The following is an 18,111-nucleotide window of genomic DNA, read 5'->3' as shown; positions in this document are numbered from 1 at the left end:
TAATATAGAAATGTGACATTGTCAATCCAGCCACAGCACTTTATTCTATTCACACAGTGCATTTCCATAAAACACAATATATAATTTAATATCAATATAAAACTCCATTTGTGTATATAAATTATGCATTCAATACAGCAGCTCTGATATATACTATTAAGCTTTGGTACAGTGGTACATTAATGTATGTGAGTGGGTGTATGTTGTGTGCGTGTGCACATGCTTGTGTGCGCGGGCATCGCCGGGAAGAAGGTGGGTGTAGGTGAAGGGGTTGAGGGAGTGTGAAAAAAAGTTTGTGTGTTATGAGTGTTCACACAGGAACTACAGTATCATCACTTAATCCGTCGAGGCTTCATCAGTACTGGGCGCTCCAGGCTGGGGCGCTGAGGTTGGTGCAGCTGGGAGGATGGCAGCTGCCATGGTGGGAAGGTGGGGGCACCATGCAGCAGTAACCCGCCTCCCCGCCAACCGCGGTCACAACTTTACTTTGAGGATATGACACTGAAACACCTCCCTGCAGAGAGCAAGAGGAAAAGAAAAGTAAAGTTGGAGCGAAGAATAAGCACTTCCTGAGCTGCTAAACGCTCCTTTTGGGGGCTGACTTGTTGGAGGCTGATGCAGAACGAGACCTTTGGGTGCTCTGTGTTTACCTGAACCATGCTACGCTGATGAGAGGCCATTGGTGAGTAGGTTCCCAGGACAGCCTGGGCCTGGACGTGTGAAGACTGCTGCACCCCCACAGCAGAAGCGTAACCTGCTGCAGACACACACACACGTATACGTATACAAGACATTATTAGCGATATATTTCATCACCGCGATTTGTTGAGCTAAAGGTTCATTTAAGAAATAAGCCATGATGGAGTTTGTTGATTAATAAAGTTAAAAATGTGTCCACCCAACAAAATATTTTACACATATATTGCCTTGACTGAGTAGCTGGTTGAATTTGAAAGAATATGGTATTGCAGTAATCTCTGTTTGACACTGATTCATTCTTTTCTGGCTGATTTCAGTTTTTATTACTACTTATTTTAACTTAAAGAGATAAAAATCATGTAGAAGTTATATAGTTGCAGTGATGGCCACTGATGCCCAGAAGGCATGGCCTGGTGGATTGCAGCTGTTTCAAATGCATGTGCTCATCAAGATACACTAAATTCTAATACATGACAGTGTTGAAATGTGCGTCTCCTCGGTCACTGTCACTGCGTTGGATAGAAGCAGCAGGAAAAGAGACCGGTTCACTGTGAGACCCACAGACTACATCTCTGACAGTGTAACGGCCCCCTCCTCTACTGCCACAGTCTTGCCCCCCCCCACACACACACACACAAACACACATAGACACACAAGTGGGAAGTACCTGTTGGTTGCGCTGCTTGGCTGTGGATGTGCTGGCTAGGTGAGACAGGCCTGCATGGGTGTTGAGCTGAGGTAGGGTACTGGCTGTAGTAATACATAGGCACCTAGAGAAAAATAATATGAAAAATACTAGCTTTATTCTTACTATTTTGCTTCAACTATTCCATAAAAACAAAATCAATGTTGAAAATTCAATAAATTATAAATATAACCAGAATTTAAGTTAATCAATGCAGAATTTTTACTTTATTTTAATAAAACAACATGTTTTTAATATATGTTACATGACCGTAAAAACACTGTTTCATGTACTTAATTACAAAAGGGACATGAAAAAATAAACAGCATGTGTATCTGTACCTGAGGTGAGGGCTGGCAGTAGCTGGGGGGGTTGAGAGGGGGGGGAGGAGGGGGAGGAGGAGGGGGAGGAGCTGCATAGATGTAACCCTGACTGGAAGGGTAGAGCGGCGGGGCTTCCCCTGTCGACTGACAGCTCATGTGAGTGAACTGCGAGGAGAGGTCTTCAATCTGTCGGTAAAGAGGAAGAGGAGGTCAACACGCATGTGGACGCCCATAAACACACACACACACACACACACACACACACTGTAAACACACGTGTGTGCAGCGGTTGTCTGTCGACTTCACAGTGGTACATACGTATGGCTGTGAGGGAACGACAGGCAACATCTGTGGAGCTGTGTAAGAGACAGACGAGTGATGAACCACCTGAGAGAGACACACACATGGAGACATAGATAAAGACACAAACACAAACAGCGACGTGTGTGTGCATGTATGTCAGTCGTGTATGTCAAACATATTTCTGCTGTGTGTGTTCACTACCTGCTGCTGTTGGTGCTGAGAGGGAGAGCCTTGCAGCTGGGTCTGGCGCCTGATTGGCTGCTGACTGTCCGGAGGGTTGTACACAGCAGGGGTTCCATCAGGGTTCAGGAAAGGCTGCCCTGAGAGGTCAAAGGGTTGAGTATGACAAACATGCCATAAAGATGTATGTAACCTTACTAGTGTGTGTGTGTGTGTATGTGTGTGTGTGTGTTATGTACCAGTATGTGGGTTCACTAATATACTTCCCGGCGGGATCCCGTTCTCCATGACGTAGCCAGAGTTAGGAGCCGGCTCATCTATGACGGGAGGAGGAGAGGGGTGGGGACAAGTGGATGGCAGTCTGAAGAGAGAGATGGAGCCTAAAAGAGAGAGAATGACAAGTGGAAGAGTGGAGATAAGAAAATGAAGAAGAAAAGAGTGTTATTATCATGGCATGTAACAAAGTCACACTGCAACATCTTAATATGATCTAAAAAGAGTACACGCGCCACCCCTTCCTGTGCTAAAACATACTGGAGCCCCCACAGTCTCTGCATTGACGTAATTTTCTTCCAGAATATGCGACGACGACTGGAGGTGTTGTGTGAAAATTTACAGCTCTGGTGTGAAGATTCATGCATTTTCACAGCACAAGAACTTCCACTGCTTTTTTGTTAATTAGATGCTACATCATTTATAAACAGTGATTTTTCCCAAGTGTGGCGTGGTGATGAGAGCTGCGAAGAAGTTTGCTTGCACACAGGTAGCGAGGAGTGAAGGGTCTCACCCTCAGTGACTGAATTTACACCTTTAAAAAAGGCGTGACACCAAAGTGTTGGTGAAAGTCACCAAACGTTCAGACGCACACACCTGAACCACGTGCGTCCCAGCTGTGGTTGACAGGTTGGCGGGGTTTTGGGGCGGAACTTGTCCACTGGTAGGAGGAATCAGAGTCTGTGCTGCTCCAAGGTCGGGGGTCGTTGCTATAGCAACAGTCAGTCTCGGTGCTACTCTGCCTGCTGCTGCCTGTCCAGCTGGAGCCTGAGCTGTCACGGCTCCCCCTGTGAGGCACATACAGAATTATCCTAAAACCTTATTACTGCATGACAGGCCTGCCATGTATGTTACATTCACTGACATAAAAAAAAGATTTTAGCTTCCTAAACCCTGATACAAAAAACAAACAAGCAAATCTAGTTAGTCTTTCTGTTTCCGCTGCAGACTCTAAACGAGCTCTGTTGCAGCCAGGCTGACCAGATTAAGATGATAAATGACATCGGTGAAATCGGTGCAGACAGAGCCCTACCTGAAGAGCTGTCTTCTCTTCTGGGTCTCAGCATATGGATTGTACTCATCCACAGCCCTGCGCGCGCACACACACACACAGACACACATTAATGCTCTCGTCTAAATATAATAAGCTAAAAAGGCACATGGAGAGAATATACCGCAGGCAAGGTTACCTGGTTTCTCCATGGGCACTCTCTTGGGTGTAGAGTGGCTGTAAAAGTACAGCAGAGGAATGAGTGAGTCTCCTATCTGTCTCTATGTCTTATCTGCCTGTCTGTCCTCCTCTCTCACTCTCTCTCTCTCTGTCTCACCTCTTGGTTGAAGATTCGGTCTCGTGCCCGTTGGTACTCCTCCTCTCTCTCCTCCATTGACTTGCTTTGCTTCTCCCGTAAAGGGTGAAGTCGTGTCTGTAGGGAGAGGAACGAGAACGGGTCAAAACGCTGATAAGATACGATCAATGTCAATTATAGAGGAAAATCCAGAGACAGGTGGCTATAGAGAAAGGAGGACAGAAAAACCTGGTCATCCGAGCTGTTGTCTCTCTTCAAAATAATTTTCCACCGGTGGATCTCTTCTGTCTTGTCCTTGTGCACCTCGTCCAGAAAACGCTGCTCCGGTCTTAAAGACAAATAAGTAACAGCTGTTGTTATTTCAAAAGAGACACTAAAAGGCAAAGGATTTACATGCACACACTCACAGGCGTATTGTGTGTGCTTACATGCGTGTGTTGCTGGTCCTGTTGATGATGACAGACTTGCCTGTCTGGTCTACATTGTGCTCCATGCCAAAGTAGGCCGCCACCCGATGGACAAGCATTCGGTGGTAGGACGACATGTGTGGGAACTTCTTAAAAGGGCTGAGAGAGGCAGAAACAGGGGAAAGATAGTTGTAAGAGAGAGGCAGGATAAAAGGGGGAGTGAAAGGGGGAAAGAAGGAAGGAGGCAGAGAGGAGAATAAGTATGGAACAAGGGAGCGAAGAGAGAAAGAGGGAGGGAGGAGGATGGACGCGAAATAAAGAGGAAGAGAGATAGAAGGAGGTAGATTAATTTCATCCCTGGTGACTCAAACACACCCACACCAACATAACTTGCTCAATATATTGATCAGTACACTAAATTAGCTGTATGGACAGAATTATAATATATGAGCTGAAAACATATCTTACATGAGCATTAAACTGTATTCTGTTTTTAATAGGATTTAGCATGCATGCAAGTTTTATTTCAGCAGGTTTAAACAAGCACCCAGCTCAATGAAAACCCAAGGTTATGTACTCTCCTTCACACACACACACACACACACACACACACACACACACACACACACACACACACACGCACACACCTATTGCTGGTGATGAAGTCGACCATGTCCTGCTCCAGTTTAAGCAGCATCATGCGGTCTCTGGGGTTGCTGTTGAGGGTGTCGACGATAAACTGGTGCAGGTCTATGCCGGTGGAGTCGGTGTACTCCACGCTGGACTCTGAGAGTGACAAAGGCAGGCAGGATGTATTACGAGACAATATAAATAAAAATACAAAAAGCCCACTGCAATATTAAACACCCCAAGAGAACTACATCAAAACAGTGGCGTTGAATCCCACTTTATTACATTTTATTTGCTTGCTCTTGTCTCTCTTTTATGAGCTGTCAATCACATACACACCTTTGTACAGTGAATGTTTCTTTGGGTCAGTGCTCTTTTCCTGGTCTTCCTCCTTACAGGAAGTTATCTCTTTGTCCTGGCAGCTAGAGGGGATGTTTGCATCTGAAGATGCCTGAGAGAGAAGAAAATAAAGAGTAATTTGAGAATGGTGATGATGGGAAGGTGGATGATAATCTGTGTGTGTGTGTGTGTGTGTCTGTGTGTGTTACCTGGGTGTCTTCAAATGGTAAGGACTCCTCGCAGATAGCCATACTCCGCTCTAACTTTCCTTTGGCCTGAAACACACACACAAGCAGACGATATTACAAATTCATAGAGTGTAATGCAATCGATATTCCAGTAAGAATGAATAATGAGAGGCAGAATTATTTTAGCTTACCTTAACTTTTTTCTTTGGTTGCACCTGGTTACAGAGTTTCTGCGAGGGAGGATACAATTTGTCATTTAGTGAGCATGTAAGGAGTGATGGTGGTGGGGAGGTACATAGTTTTACGGTGGCATATTATTATTATTATTATTAACGTGGTACACGATATTTTTGGTGTCACTCACCTGCTGCTCCTCCTTCTTACTGTCATGGTGACTCTCCTCGTCCTCCTTCTGATTGCAGAGGGACAGACATGTCGGAGGGGAGGGACAGCTAATGACCTCACATGATGTCCCCTGACAAGGTTTTAGGAGGACATCTGCACTTTCTACAGCTGCTTCAGTCATCTTTCTAAACAACACAAAACATGGACTCTGATACCGTTTGTTTTACGCAGATAATGTCTGCATTTGTTTATTTTACTGCTATTTAAAGAAATATGCCTGCATTTGCATTTGTCTGTGTGTGTGTGTGTGTGTTTGCGTAGGCTGTTTCTACCTATCTGGAGTTGTTTACTGGTGAGCCTCACAGGTGAATGATGAGGTCATATATCCCATGTTCCCACAGGGCAGCCAGAAACGCAATTATCCTCTCCGCTCGTGCTCGCCTTCTCCACTGTTCCTCTCTCTGCCGGCTCTTTACTGGTCAGTGGAAAACAGCCTGAAGAGATCAAAAAACAGGGGGGGGGGGGGGGGTGTTAGAGGTATTTGTCCAACAGAAACACCACTACACTGTTGCACACAAACACAGACTCTCGTATCAAACTGTTGCCAGAGCATAAAAGCATAGCTGCTGGAAATGACATTGAGTAGCTAAGCTTCAATTGTGAGTGTGTGTGTGTGTGTGTGTGTGTTAACCTCTGTCTGTGCTTCCCGAATGCTCTCCTGGCTTAACAGTTAATTGCTGCTTAAAGTCTATTACTGTAAGTGTGCCTGTTCATTTGCTTGGATGTGGCATTTGCTTGTGTATGTAAATGTGTGTATCTCATGTGAACGCATGTCTGGTGTGTGTGTGTGTGTGTGTGTGTGTGTGTGTGTGTGTGTGTGTGTCCTCGAGTTTTTCTTAGAAACAGCAGCTGTGTAGCGTATCATCCTATCCGCCAGCACTGATATTCCGAGAATACCAAGATGAGTCTCTCTCTGATCCCAGTGGGGAGAAATTGCCGCGACCAAAGACATAGACCTACGCACGCACGCACGCATACACAAGAGGAAGTGGCATTCCACCATCTTTTCCAAACGGCAACTGCATGCAGTGGGGACATATTCTGCTGTAATGCAGAGCTCAAGGGGACACTTACTCCTGCAACGCTTGGGACAGAATAATGAGCTCAGAGGATGCGGAGTCCCATAACATGGTTATTTAACACCCGACTGGAGATGATAGCAGTTTTTTAAAAGAAGACTTCTGTGAATCCATGTACGGCCAAAGTGGTGTTTCCTTCCCATACCGCCTCAAAGAAACACAATACATGACAGCAGTGATTCCACTTAGAAAAATGATGGTAAAAGGCGTCTGAAATCTATGTCTGTGTTCAAAATGAATACGAATGTGAAACAGTTATATTACATTTATAACAGATTTAAAACATACTGTACTTTAGATATTAGGTGTGATAGCATGACCAAGTAGTGGCGATTAATCGATAAACGGAAAGTTCATCGGCTACTCCTTTTTGGTCATTTTTCAAGCAGAAAATGTCGAACATTTCCTGTTTGAAGCGTTTCATATATAAAAAGTAGCTGCTTTTATATAATATAAAGCAGAATATCTTTGCTTTTTGGATTGAAAAAATCCAATTTGAAGATGTTCCCTTGGCCTCTGGGAAATCGTGAAAAGCATTTTGCACAGTTTTCTCACATTTTACAGACAAGATGAATAACTAATTAATCGGGAAAATAATCTGCAATTTATTGGAGCAGAAGTGTTGCAGTTTGAGGGATGCTGCAGACGATCTGTATCGCTGTCCTAGCTTTGTGGGCTTCTTCATATTGCCTACTAGGGAGGAAAAAAACGACCAGGAGACACCAAAACACTGTAGGACATAATAACCTGGGAGACTCCGTAATGTTCTGTTGGTGAGTTCTTGCTGAGGTGTCCTTTAGCCAAACCAGACCAGCTCCATGTGTGCTGCACTGACCCTGACCTCAGACCTCACAGAGGGGAGGGGCAAAGGGGGAAAAACTACCCATCTCCTTTAATCATTAGAATCAAATAAAAAACTGTGTGTAAAATAAAAGAAAAGCGTGCTGGTATTGATCTGTATTAGAGCTGTGAATTTAGAGCAATGCTAGAGAACGGGATCATGACATAAACGGAGCGAGAAAGAGTGATGTGGAGCAGATGCACTACAGAGAAAACAAGATGAATGGGAGGCAAGGGAGGCAAGGGAGGCAGGGGATGAAGAGAGATGAGGAAACAGTCTGCAGGGACTTTAAAGGTGAAGAGGGGCAAAGGAAGGCGGTGGAGAAAGAGAGAAGTGAGGAATTAGTGATAGAGAGGCTCGCAGCACAGTCTGTCTCTGGGCTTTTCAGCCGACGAGCTGTGAAGAGGGGATTTGAGCGGAGCTACCAGTTTTTGAGCTGAGTGCTGCAGAAGCGGCCGGCCGCCCGGGGAGAAGGTGTGACACGATCATTAGTGCGTGACGGATGGCGGCGGGATACAGGGAGCGCCAGTACCCGCTACATCTTCATCCATCTGCTGCTCTCCCCGAAGCCTCCAGCCTCAGAGCCCCCTACCCACCAGGACACCTTTCTTCTCTAGCCAAAAGCTGCCTGGCTCATCTGCACTGACACACAGGCAGCCCAGCGGGGAAATATCCAAAAGCTACTTTGGATGGCCATTGTCAGCTAAAGCAAGTTATATTAAGAGCTTAAGCCCAGGACAATCCTGTTTGTAACTAAGACCACTATCTTTGAAAACCAGGGCTATAATAATCAGTGGCTCTTGTACCATTTAACACCAAGGTCTACTATTGTACCTTGCAGGCTTGGGTTTATTATCCTGCCATCTGTGCTTGTAGAGATGTATCTGTACATTTTGCCATCTCTAAAGACATCCTGCTCCGCTTTCTTTTTTTAATTTGCACCCTTCCAAAGAAACAGAAAAATAGAATTCATCACGGCCTATGGCCACAGAAAGCTGTTTGTGTTGTGTCTCTAAGGCTGCAGCTGATTTAAAAAGGAGATTACATGTTTTCTCCCTCAGCTCGGAGCTCATTAGGAAATGATTCAGCAAGGGACTAAAACCGAGAGAGCAGGTCTCTCTGGTTTAAAATGATACTGACAATTTTGAGGCAAACTCAGAGCATTCAGTGCTTTGTTTATCCATAATCTGTACAGGCTTTGCCCCCAAGTTTCTAATTTAGCTTATTGCTTATTACAGTATATGAGGTATTTGGGAGTTTTTACTTTCTTAATTATATATATATATATGTTTGTGTGTGTGTGTGTGTGTGTGTGTGTGTGTGTGTGTGTGTGTGCGCGTGTGTGTGTGTGTGTATATATATTTATTATCTTATGTACCTGCACCTTTTACATATGCAGCTGAAGTCTTTCCTTACTGGGCAGGTTTTACTTTACCTCACTGCTGCTGCGTGTTATAAGTCAAATAAAACAGGGCACGAATGGTTTCGCCCTCCACTTCAAGACAAGCCAAGAACAGAAAGTAGGCTGCACAGTTACATCGTCCTTTGAGTCATCAGCACCTGGGCGGCCACAGCAGCCCAGTGACTTGTGGGTGCGACAGCTGTGTTGCTTTGCAGCGGAGCTCAAACCCGAGGTGGGAAAATACCTGCATGCGTAAAATACAGAGGAGTGGCAAGAGCCAGTTTTAGAGAGCTACTTAAGACAAAATTAAGCCTCGCAACTCTTTATAGCTCAGCGGAGAAGTAATGGCATCTTGGCAGAGCGATCAAACGTTCAAACGGATGCAATAAGTAGGCTAAAACAAACAGGTGGCATCTTCTTGCACAACTTTGTGACATCCTGTTGACCCACATAACAGGGACGGCCGATAACGGTGCACAGCCAGGCTTGTGCGATCTCCTTGCGGGATAGGACTCTCCTTCTTTGAGGATTCAATGTATACCTGATGGGGTGTGTGTATGTGCCGCATTACTGTGACCCAGGCTAAGCTGACACACACCGGGCTATTTTTACACCCGGGCAGGGAGTGGACCTCCTGCTCCGGGACTTCACCGTGCTGTCAGCTGCCTGTGGAGAGCGAATGACGTTGGCCGAAGGGTACACACACAGCGGGAGCACTGATATGCTCTCAGTATTTTAGCCGCTAACAGAAAAAGGGCTTTACATAAACTTAAAACCCACATTTCTACACTCAAACAACAAGAAATACAAAGCAAGACGCAGCTGCTCTAAAAATCCTAGTTAAAATCAGGACCGATGTCTTTATCTAACTAAACACAGTAGACTAAAACACACACAGAAAACATTTACTGGCTCTAAAATTACCGTTAACATTCATTCAGCGGTGTCGCTAACCTTACAGACCCGATGACTGGAAGCTGCGCTCCGGGGCGCCGTTAGCTTATTAGATCTCCTAATTTAGCCGGGGTTTTTTCACCACGGAGAGTTTAAGCTAAATTATAAACATCAGCTTTCATCAGCCACAACCCGCGGTCTGATGTGATTAATATCGACAAAAGCACTAGCAAAAGAGAGGACGGTGTTGACAAAACAGCATGAAAAGACAGCGAAGAAGCGTCGCTAACGGTTCACCTGTCGCCGCGTGACAATGTCCGTTATCTTACCGTGAGGCGACGTCTTCCTCCCTCCGCGGGCTTCTGCCGGTGTTAGCCTACCGACCGACCGACTGCTGTACGCTGAGTGTCTGTTGACTGTGAGGTCCGTTGCTCCTCCTCCGCCTTTTGCCTGTCTCTGTCGGAGCAGGAGGGGGGGCAAGGGGGAGGAATGGGGAGGGACGACAGCTCTGAACCCTGAGCCACGCGCCCACACACACACGAGGAATGCACGAGAGCCAGCCCTTCACCAGCCCACTCATCTACATCTCTGTCTCTCGCTCCTATACTCCCTCTCCCTCTGTGTCCTTCCATTTCATTTCAACTCAATTAAATCTCCTTTACTACTGCAATAACTGATTTCAACACGTGACACAAGACATTCTCTCTTACAGCTTCCTCTAAGCTAAAAATATGTCTCTTATGCAGCGGTGGAGTGTAAATTTTTTAGTCAAGTACGGTACAGTAAGTGGCCTACACATTTACTTCCATTTCATGTTATGATATACTTCAGAGGGAACTGTTTTTTTGTTTGTCTGACAGCTTTTACTGCACACATTAAGGGTTTACACACAGACGCTATGATGCACATATATGAAACTATAATGATAGCATATATAACTCACAGGGACCATTTTATGCATTGTGAGTACTTTTACTTAGTTTGCTTGATACTTTAAGTGCATTTCGCTAATACTCATAGACTTTAGCTAAATTTCAATGCAAGAAAAAGCTCCCATAGTGAAAATAAGCCATAATGTATGATCAAACACTATGGTTCTGATTAAAGGATAGGCTTTAACAGTTTGATAAGACTTGGCAGCTTGCTGGGGACAGAGAAGCTGTATTTAGTTTTGAGTTTTATTCAAAACACTGACTGTCACTTTAATTTCAGTCAATACTTGTAGTCCATTTAGATTTTTCAGTAACACTTACCATAACTAACAAGCCATAGCTTTGAAGAAATACTGCATGGAAGTAGCACCAAGTATCATAATTTTCCACATCTCTTTATAGTAGAGACCCTACGTATATTATATAGATGGCCTATGGATTGTGCAGTTATGTAAAAAAAAACTGCAATAGCGCTACATTATATCATTCAAAACAGGATTTAAATTACAAGTTGAGACAAGATGTGAGAAATATGTTTAGCCTATTATTAGATGAGTCTGTGTCAAGGTTATTTTATCATGATGAGCAAATAAATGTCTGTTTCCTTGTTATAGTCAGTTCAGTTGCAGGAGACTGCGGTGTCCTTAACATGTCTGTTTGCACTGGCCATGAGTGGTGGAAGATGGTGGAGTTAAATTTAACTGCTTTATACACTGTGGGGTGGTTTTATCAATAACGATGCATCATATTTTATTGACTGATGCTTGACTGTAGTGGAGAAAAAATATATCCCTCTAATAGTTAATGAAGTATAAGGTAGCAGGAAATGAAATAGGAAAAACTAATGTACAAAAATTCCAACTACTGGTGATAACTAGCAAATAAATGGGTGTCTCCTTGTTTTTGGTCTATTTAGAGACAGAAGCAGCATTTCAGTAAAACTGAGCCAAGGTTTTCCCCCAACATAACTGCATCAGCCTAACCAATATTTTACCAGCCACCAAATGCTATAAAAAATTAGAATTTAGAAAAAAAACTCTCATTCAATCAATATTTGTTTTGTAATTTAGCAGTTATAATTAGCATAACTTTTAACTCCAAACATTATGGTAAATAAAGTTTTCTGTACACTGAGTAGATTTTACTTGTTTATTGGATTTAAAACTGTCAGATTTTAAGATCTAAAAACATCAGTATGACCCTTAAAAACCCAAATGTGTAATACGTATTACAGAGGACTGGACATCAGTGTCCTCTGTGGTAGCTGCAGCCCTGGGCAAGGGACCAGGGTATTCTTTACCCACGTCTGTTTGCACTTATCATGGAGCCCATCTGAATCTGAATCATCAAGTGTTTTCTATCTTTGGGTTCACCACAGCAGACTCAAGTAAGAAGATATCTTTTTACACGGATGATATCTTGTTGAAAGATATCAAGCTTAATATCTGTATCTGTATCTGTATCTATGTCTGTATCGCAGCCAGGTCCATTTTAAAAATGCTGAGGTCACATGTCCAAGGGAAGATTAACCTGCTAGGGTCCCGGGGCAAAAAATTACTGTTGGGCCCCTGTTAACCTCCCATTCCTTCCTATGCAATGTGTACTTTTTCAGATTTGTGGTAACTTGATTAAACACATTAATTTAGAAATATGGAACATATAAACCGAAGAAAGGAGTTATAGAAGGACCTGTCGAAGCAGACATGTGTAGACAGTGTTATAAAATATATACCAATATATAATATATATATATCTCAGCTACTTATACTCATCTGAAATTATGATCACATGTTTAAAGAAAACTCTATAAAACTTGTGTATGCACCTCTCTGCCTGTAGTAAACAAAAATTTGAAATTGAAATTTGAAAAGTGTGTGTATGCCAGCTGGGAGACAAGGAGCAGTGTGAGACAGCTTATCACTGCATGGCAAGGCCACGGAGGGGGGCGATGCTAAGAGCTCTGTCCTCAGTACCATCCAATGTATTGCAAGACTCTGACGCGGTACTTTCCAACAACCACCTAACCACATGTGAAAAAAAAAAAAACAGCTAACAGAGGAAGGCATGCATAGACTCAAAAACTATATAAATGCAATACAAATGGGGTGGTGATGGAGCAGTGGACAAGACACATGCCTTTAGTGTGAGAGACCCAGGTTCGAATCCACTGTGAGAAACCAATGTGTCCCTGAGCAAGATATTTAACCCCTAGTTGCTCCAGATGCATGTGACCTCTGACATTTATAGCAATTGTAAGTCGCTTTGGATAAAAGCGCCATCTAAATGTAATGTAATTCAAAGGAGTTGAAAGGTTGGTTCTCCTTCGCATGTCAACACAGTTTTTTTTCTTTTAAAATAGTAAAACTCTTTGCATTGGACTTTGATCGCCTCCAATGAATCTTTTGGACTCCAATTGCAGTCTATTTTTGCTGAAGAGTTAACATTTTGGAAAGAGTTTTGTACACCTTATCTGGTCCAGTGCTGAATATTTTCTTCAACAGACCCTCTTCAAGACGGGGGCTCAAAATTTGTTAATAAAGCTGGACCAACCTTAATGCTCTCATTATGTCCATAGATCTTGTGTTTTAGTGGTGCATATTCCCAAACAAATTCAACTTGGTAGTTTGGTTTTGTTTGGTCTGTACTACTTCTGCTACAGCTAATATGAGGTTTGTTTTACAATGTTTGTTACTTGTGTCGTTACAATAGGAGCAGTTGAGCTCGTCTATTGTACATCATTAGAAAAATGAATTTATGCTATTAGCATACACAGCTCTGTAAGAATCTGAAAGCAATTTAATGTTTGGTCTGGGCTAAGGTAATTCTTACTCCAGGAACTCACAATAATACTGCAAATTAGAAAGTACATGCACACCCACACAGCTAAATTTAAGTGCTTCACCTGGTGTTTTTGACACATCTTGCCTTATAAACAGGCCCTGTTGAGACCGCGCCTTATTTCTATGATGTTTAAAAATTCCTACGAAAGCAATTAAGACCAAATGTGAGAATGAACTGGAAACACAGATCTATGAGGAGATAGGAAAATCACGTCTAGAGAGATTCGCTCTTTCTCCATTAATTCTAGTCTCATTCAGTTCAAAGCCATTCACAGACTCCATTATTCAAAGACAAAATTACACAAGTTATAACCTGAGATCTCCGATATGTGATAAATGTAGCCTGGAGGAGGCAAACGTACTTCACAATTTCACCCTTTGTCCCAAGATAGAAAATTACTGGTCTGAACATTTTAAAACACTCTCTAAAGTAGTTAATATCTATATTGAACCAGACCCTTTTTTAATAGTTTGGGGATTCTCAGAACTGATTTCAACACTTAAGAGAAGACAACAACAACTTCTCTCTTATTGCTTAGTCACTGCTAAGAATATTCCTCTTATGTACTGCATGAAAAGGAAGTTTTCATGGTTAAATTATGCCTCAATTAATTAAACAACACTGTACACCTTGAAAGCGTAAGGTTCTTGTTAAAGGACAGACTTTTTCAGTTTGATAACATTTGCCAACCTCTCATTTGTTACCTAGAGACCTAATATTAATCCTGAGGGTCAAGAAACTGTGTTTAGATTAGAATTTTATGTTATTTGTTATTCTTTTTTTTTTAAACTGTGAATGTCACTTTAATTGAAGTACTTCTTGTAGCCCATTTTAATAAAACCTACAATAACCATCCCTAAGTAAGAATCAATACTGTATGGATGCACCAGTAGCTATAAGTTACATTGTTTTATTTATATTAAAATACATTAAGACTAAAAACATTTTGACATTTGATTTTGTAAATATCTTTATGATAATGCTGCATATACAATATGTACCACAGGCAACAGTTGTACATATATGACCTATAGGGGCAAAACCATCACAAAGACTCATGTTTTAACCACAAACTATAGAGGTGACTGAGCGCAGGCCTCAGGATGTGCGTCATCCAAAAGCCACCACACATTGCTGTGTATGTGCATCACTGCTCTCTCTCTCTCCACACACACACACACACACACAGGTTTGTTGTGTCTTTGCCCCATTTCATTGACTAATAAGGAACCATTTCACAACACAAATGCAGCAAAATCATATCGGGGACAATTTCTTTCACCCACTTAACAACAAGAAGTCATCCACAGACAACTGGTGTACACATAATCTTAAATGTGTCCTCGAAAGTGGCCTATGATAGACACACACACACACACACACACACACACACACACACACCTGCTGTCTACTGGTTCTGGCAGTATGCTTGGCATGTTTGCACGCAGGACAGAGACTTAGTGGCGCACAGAAATACCGGAACTTGTTATATAAACACACCCCATTAGAAAGTGCACAGCTGACTGTGTGTTTTTATGTGTGTTTGTGTCATACTGTTACATCAGTCAGAGCCTCACTGAGGTGCAGGGGTGTCTGTTTAAAGACCTGACTGGAACTCGGATTAGAGTGGCCCTCTCAGGGAGGGTAAACTCACTTTCTCTCTGGTAGACACACAAACTTTGAGTCCATATAACGTCAAATATTTATCTACATACACATTAGCTATACATCTACAGTGTCAGAGTTAGATTGCTGGACTTGCTATAGTGTGTTACTAAATTCTGAGTTCATAATTAGCCTAAAAAGTTATTCCTATTTTGAGAAATATACTAATTTGATGTCTAATTTGATGATGTTGCATGACATGGCTGATACCACTTTTGTGTCTGTATACTAAATATTAAGCTGGAGCCAATTAGCTTAGCTTAGCATAAAGACTGACTTGTAGCACTACAGGGGAAAACAGCTTGCCTGGCTCAGTCTAAAACTAACAAAACGTCTACCAGCACCTCTAAAACTCACTAGTTAGCACGTTATATCTTGTTTGTTAAATCTGTACATAAAGTGAAGTGTAAAAACAGCAATCCGCTATTTTAATTTTTTGTGTTTGACTTTTATTGAAAATGTTGAACTGTTACTTTTACACTTTTGTTTTTTGTACTGATTGAACAATTCATATATAACGTGTGAATTAGTGAGCTTTAGGGGCTTCTAGGCAGGTCTTTTAATGTTCTGAGCCAGGATAGCATTTTCCGGCAGTTTTCAGACTAAGCTAAGCTAAGCTAAGCTAAGAGGTTGCTGGCTCCAACTTCATATTTACTGTCAGTCTTCTCATCTGACTCTCACCTAGAAAGTAAACAAGCATATTTCCCCAAATTGTACTACTTAGCTAAACAAAAGGCCACACTTTTTATTTACCATTACATCACACCTTGAGTAAATTACACCACTGCTTGTGAATCTGCCAGTGTAGACATAGCTATCCCCTCTGATCATCAGTGTGTGTAAATGTCTGTGTGTGCATGTGCGTACAAGAGATCGAGTGACACCTCAACAAGTGAAGCTCATAAATATTAATAGGGGCCTCATGAATATTCAGAGGGAGGGCTATGAATATTTAAACTATGATGGAGCATGTGGCCGGGTGACTAGACAGCCACAGACATGAAACAGACAAATAGACCTCCTCCTTTGCTTCCTAACCTCAGTGAGACACAGTAGCACAGCCTTTCTTTCAGGCTTCATTAATTCTAATTAAGAATACATAATTTTTATGATTTTGTTTTCATGTGAACTATGGCTCAGAATAAGAACAGTCTTTATGATGTTCTGTACCAGACTTCCAGCTTCTCTATTCAAATGAGGTAAACATGCTGAGTGCAGGCTTCCTAATTCAAATGCGGCATACTGTCCAAATTATATAAATTGTATAAAAATACGGATGGAAGTAAAAAAATCCTAATAAAAGGTACTGTATATTTCAAAAATGATCAATTTAAACAAATCATCTTTACATTCTGCTGCTACTTTATTTGCACTTCCCATTATTTTATTTATATTTGCACTGATTATATTAAACTCAGACCATATTCAACTATACATATCATCATCTTTTACACTGTACATGCTACACGCAAACTTGTTGTGTGTCCTGTATATCACATAACCACAACCTTTCTGTCCAGATCATAGTTACATTACTGACATATATCATAGCTGCATTCATTCATACTGTACATTTTGTATATTGTGTTATTTTATTTTGTATATATCACAGTTACATCTCCACCTATAAAAAAATAAATAAAAATCCCCCTCTCACACCTTGCGGGGTGGTATGTGTCATCCTCAAGCTCGGGTCCTCTACCAGAGGCCTGGGAGTTTGAGGGTTCTGCGCAGTATCTTAGCTGTTTATAGGACTGCACTCTTCTGGACAGAGACCTCTGATGTTTTACCTGGAATCTGCTGTAGCCACTCTCCCATTTTGGGGGTCACAGCCCCCAGTGCTCCGATTACCACTGGGGGCTCTTACATTTTGACCTTGGGACTTCCAGCTCATACTCATGGAAGATGTTCCTGTACACTATGCCATCTACCTGGTTATGGCGTTCCATGTACGCACTTCCTGCCTGCATCTTATCATCTGCTGTTATGTGCTGCACTGTCTCAGGGGCATCCTTGCATAGTCTTCACCTGGGGTGCTGCCTGGTGTGGAAGACCCCAGCCTCTATTAATCTTGTACTGAGTGCCTGTTCTTGTGCCGCCATGATTAGTGCTTCTGTGCTGTCCTTTAATCCAGCCTTTTCCAGCCACTGGTAGGATTTCTTGATATGAGCCACTTCTTCTATTTGTCTGTAGTACATGCCGTGCAGCGGCTTGTCTTCTTCGTCTTCCTTGTCCTCACCCTCAGGTTTCTGCTGCCTGAGGTATTCACTAAGCCCTTCATCTTTGGAGCCCATCTTCCTGATGTACTCCTGGATCTTCGTCGTTTCATCCTGACAGTGGTCTTGACACTCACTAGCCTTCGGCCTCCCTCGCTACGCTTGGTGTACAGTCTCAGGGTGCTGGATTTGGGGTGAAACCCTCCATGCATTGTGAGGGGCTTTCTTGTCTTGATGTCAGTAGCCTCTATCTCCTCCTTTGGCCAGTTTATTATACCAGCGGGGTATCTGATGACTGGCAGGGCGTATGTGTTGATGGTTCGAATCTTGTTCTTCCCATTCAGCTGACATTTCAGGACCTGCCTTACTCTCTGTAGGTATTTGGCTGTGGCGGACTTCCTTGCTGCCTTCTCATGGTTTCCATTAACCTGTGGCACCCCAAGGTATTTGTAGATGTCCTGAACATCTGCAATGTGGCCTTCTGGTAGTTCAACCCCCTCGG

General features: G+C 42.6%; 1 protein-coding gene across 4 annotated transcripts; it reads right to left on the bottom strand.

Moving 5' to 3' along the window:
• On the bottom strand, positions 1-10,500 carry arpp21 (cAMP-regulated phosphoprotein, 21). Of its 4 annotated transcripts, XM_038724692.1 has the most exons (21): positions 10,285-10,496; positions 9,095-9,305; positions 6,012-6,173; positions 5,699-5,864; positions 5,526-5,564; positions 5,356-5,421; positions 5,147-5,258; positions 4,825-4,963; positions 4,199-4,336; positions 3,999-4,098; positions 3,792-3,887; positions 3,654-3,691; positions 3,497-3,553; positions 3,061-3,251; positions 2,430-2,570; positions 2,212-2,330; positions 2,026-2,094; positions 1,726-1,893; positions 1,367-1,469; positions 651-757; positions 1-514 (listed from the first exon to the last, which is right to left on the bottom strand). In XM_038724692.1, exons 4-21 carry the CDS (start codon positions 5,858-5,860, stop codon positions 356-358), a joined length of 2,004 nt encoding a protein of 667 aa, XP_038580620.1. In that variant the 5' UTR covers positions 5,861-5,864; positions 6,012-6,173; positions 9,095-9,305; positions 10,285-10,496; the 3' UTR covers positions 1-355. The 4 variants fall into 4 exon arrangements, with proteins under 4 accessions (XP_038580620.1, XP_038580621.1, XP_038580619.1 ...); XM_038724693.1 differs by lacking the exon at positions 9,095-9,305 and having other exon boundaries at positions 651-754; positions 10,285-10,499; XM_038724691.1 differs by lacking the exon at positions 9,095-9,305.
• Positions 10,501-18,111: the final 7,611 nt, after the last annotated feature.

Source organism: Micropterus salmoides, unplaced genomic scaffold, assembly GCF_014851395.1.
Source record: "Micropterus salmoides isolate LMB-PRFRI ecotype aquatic unplaced genomic scaffold, ASM1485139v1 Ms_hic_scaffold_17, whole genome shotgun sequence".
NCBI lineage: Eukaryota > Metazoa > Chordata > Actinopteri > Centrarchiformes > Centrarchidae > Micropterus > Micropterus salmoides.
The sequence above is the reverse complement of the archived record's forward strand: the minus strand, read 5'-3'. Positions and strand labels throughout refer to the sequence as shown.

Excerpts from the sequence above, each read along its gene's own strand:
- arpp21 (XM_038724692.1), bottom strand. The coding sequence starts at position 5,860 with ATGACTGAAGCAGCTGTAGAAAGTGCAGATGTCCTCCTAAAACCTTGT. Across the intron at positions 2,571-3,060 it reads CTGGGACGCACGTGGTTCAG|GCTCCATCTCTCTCTTCAGA; the intron begins GTGTGTGCGTCT and ends TCTCTCTTTTAG. Across the intron at positions 2,331-2,429 it reads ATTAGTGAACCCACATACTG|GGCAGCCTTTCCTGAACCCT; the intron begins GTACATAACACA and ends TTGACCTCTCAG.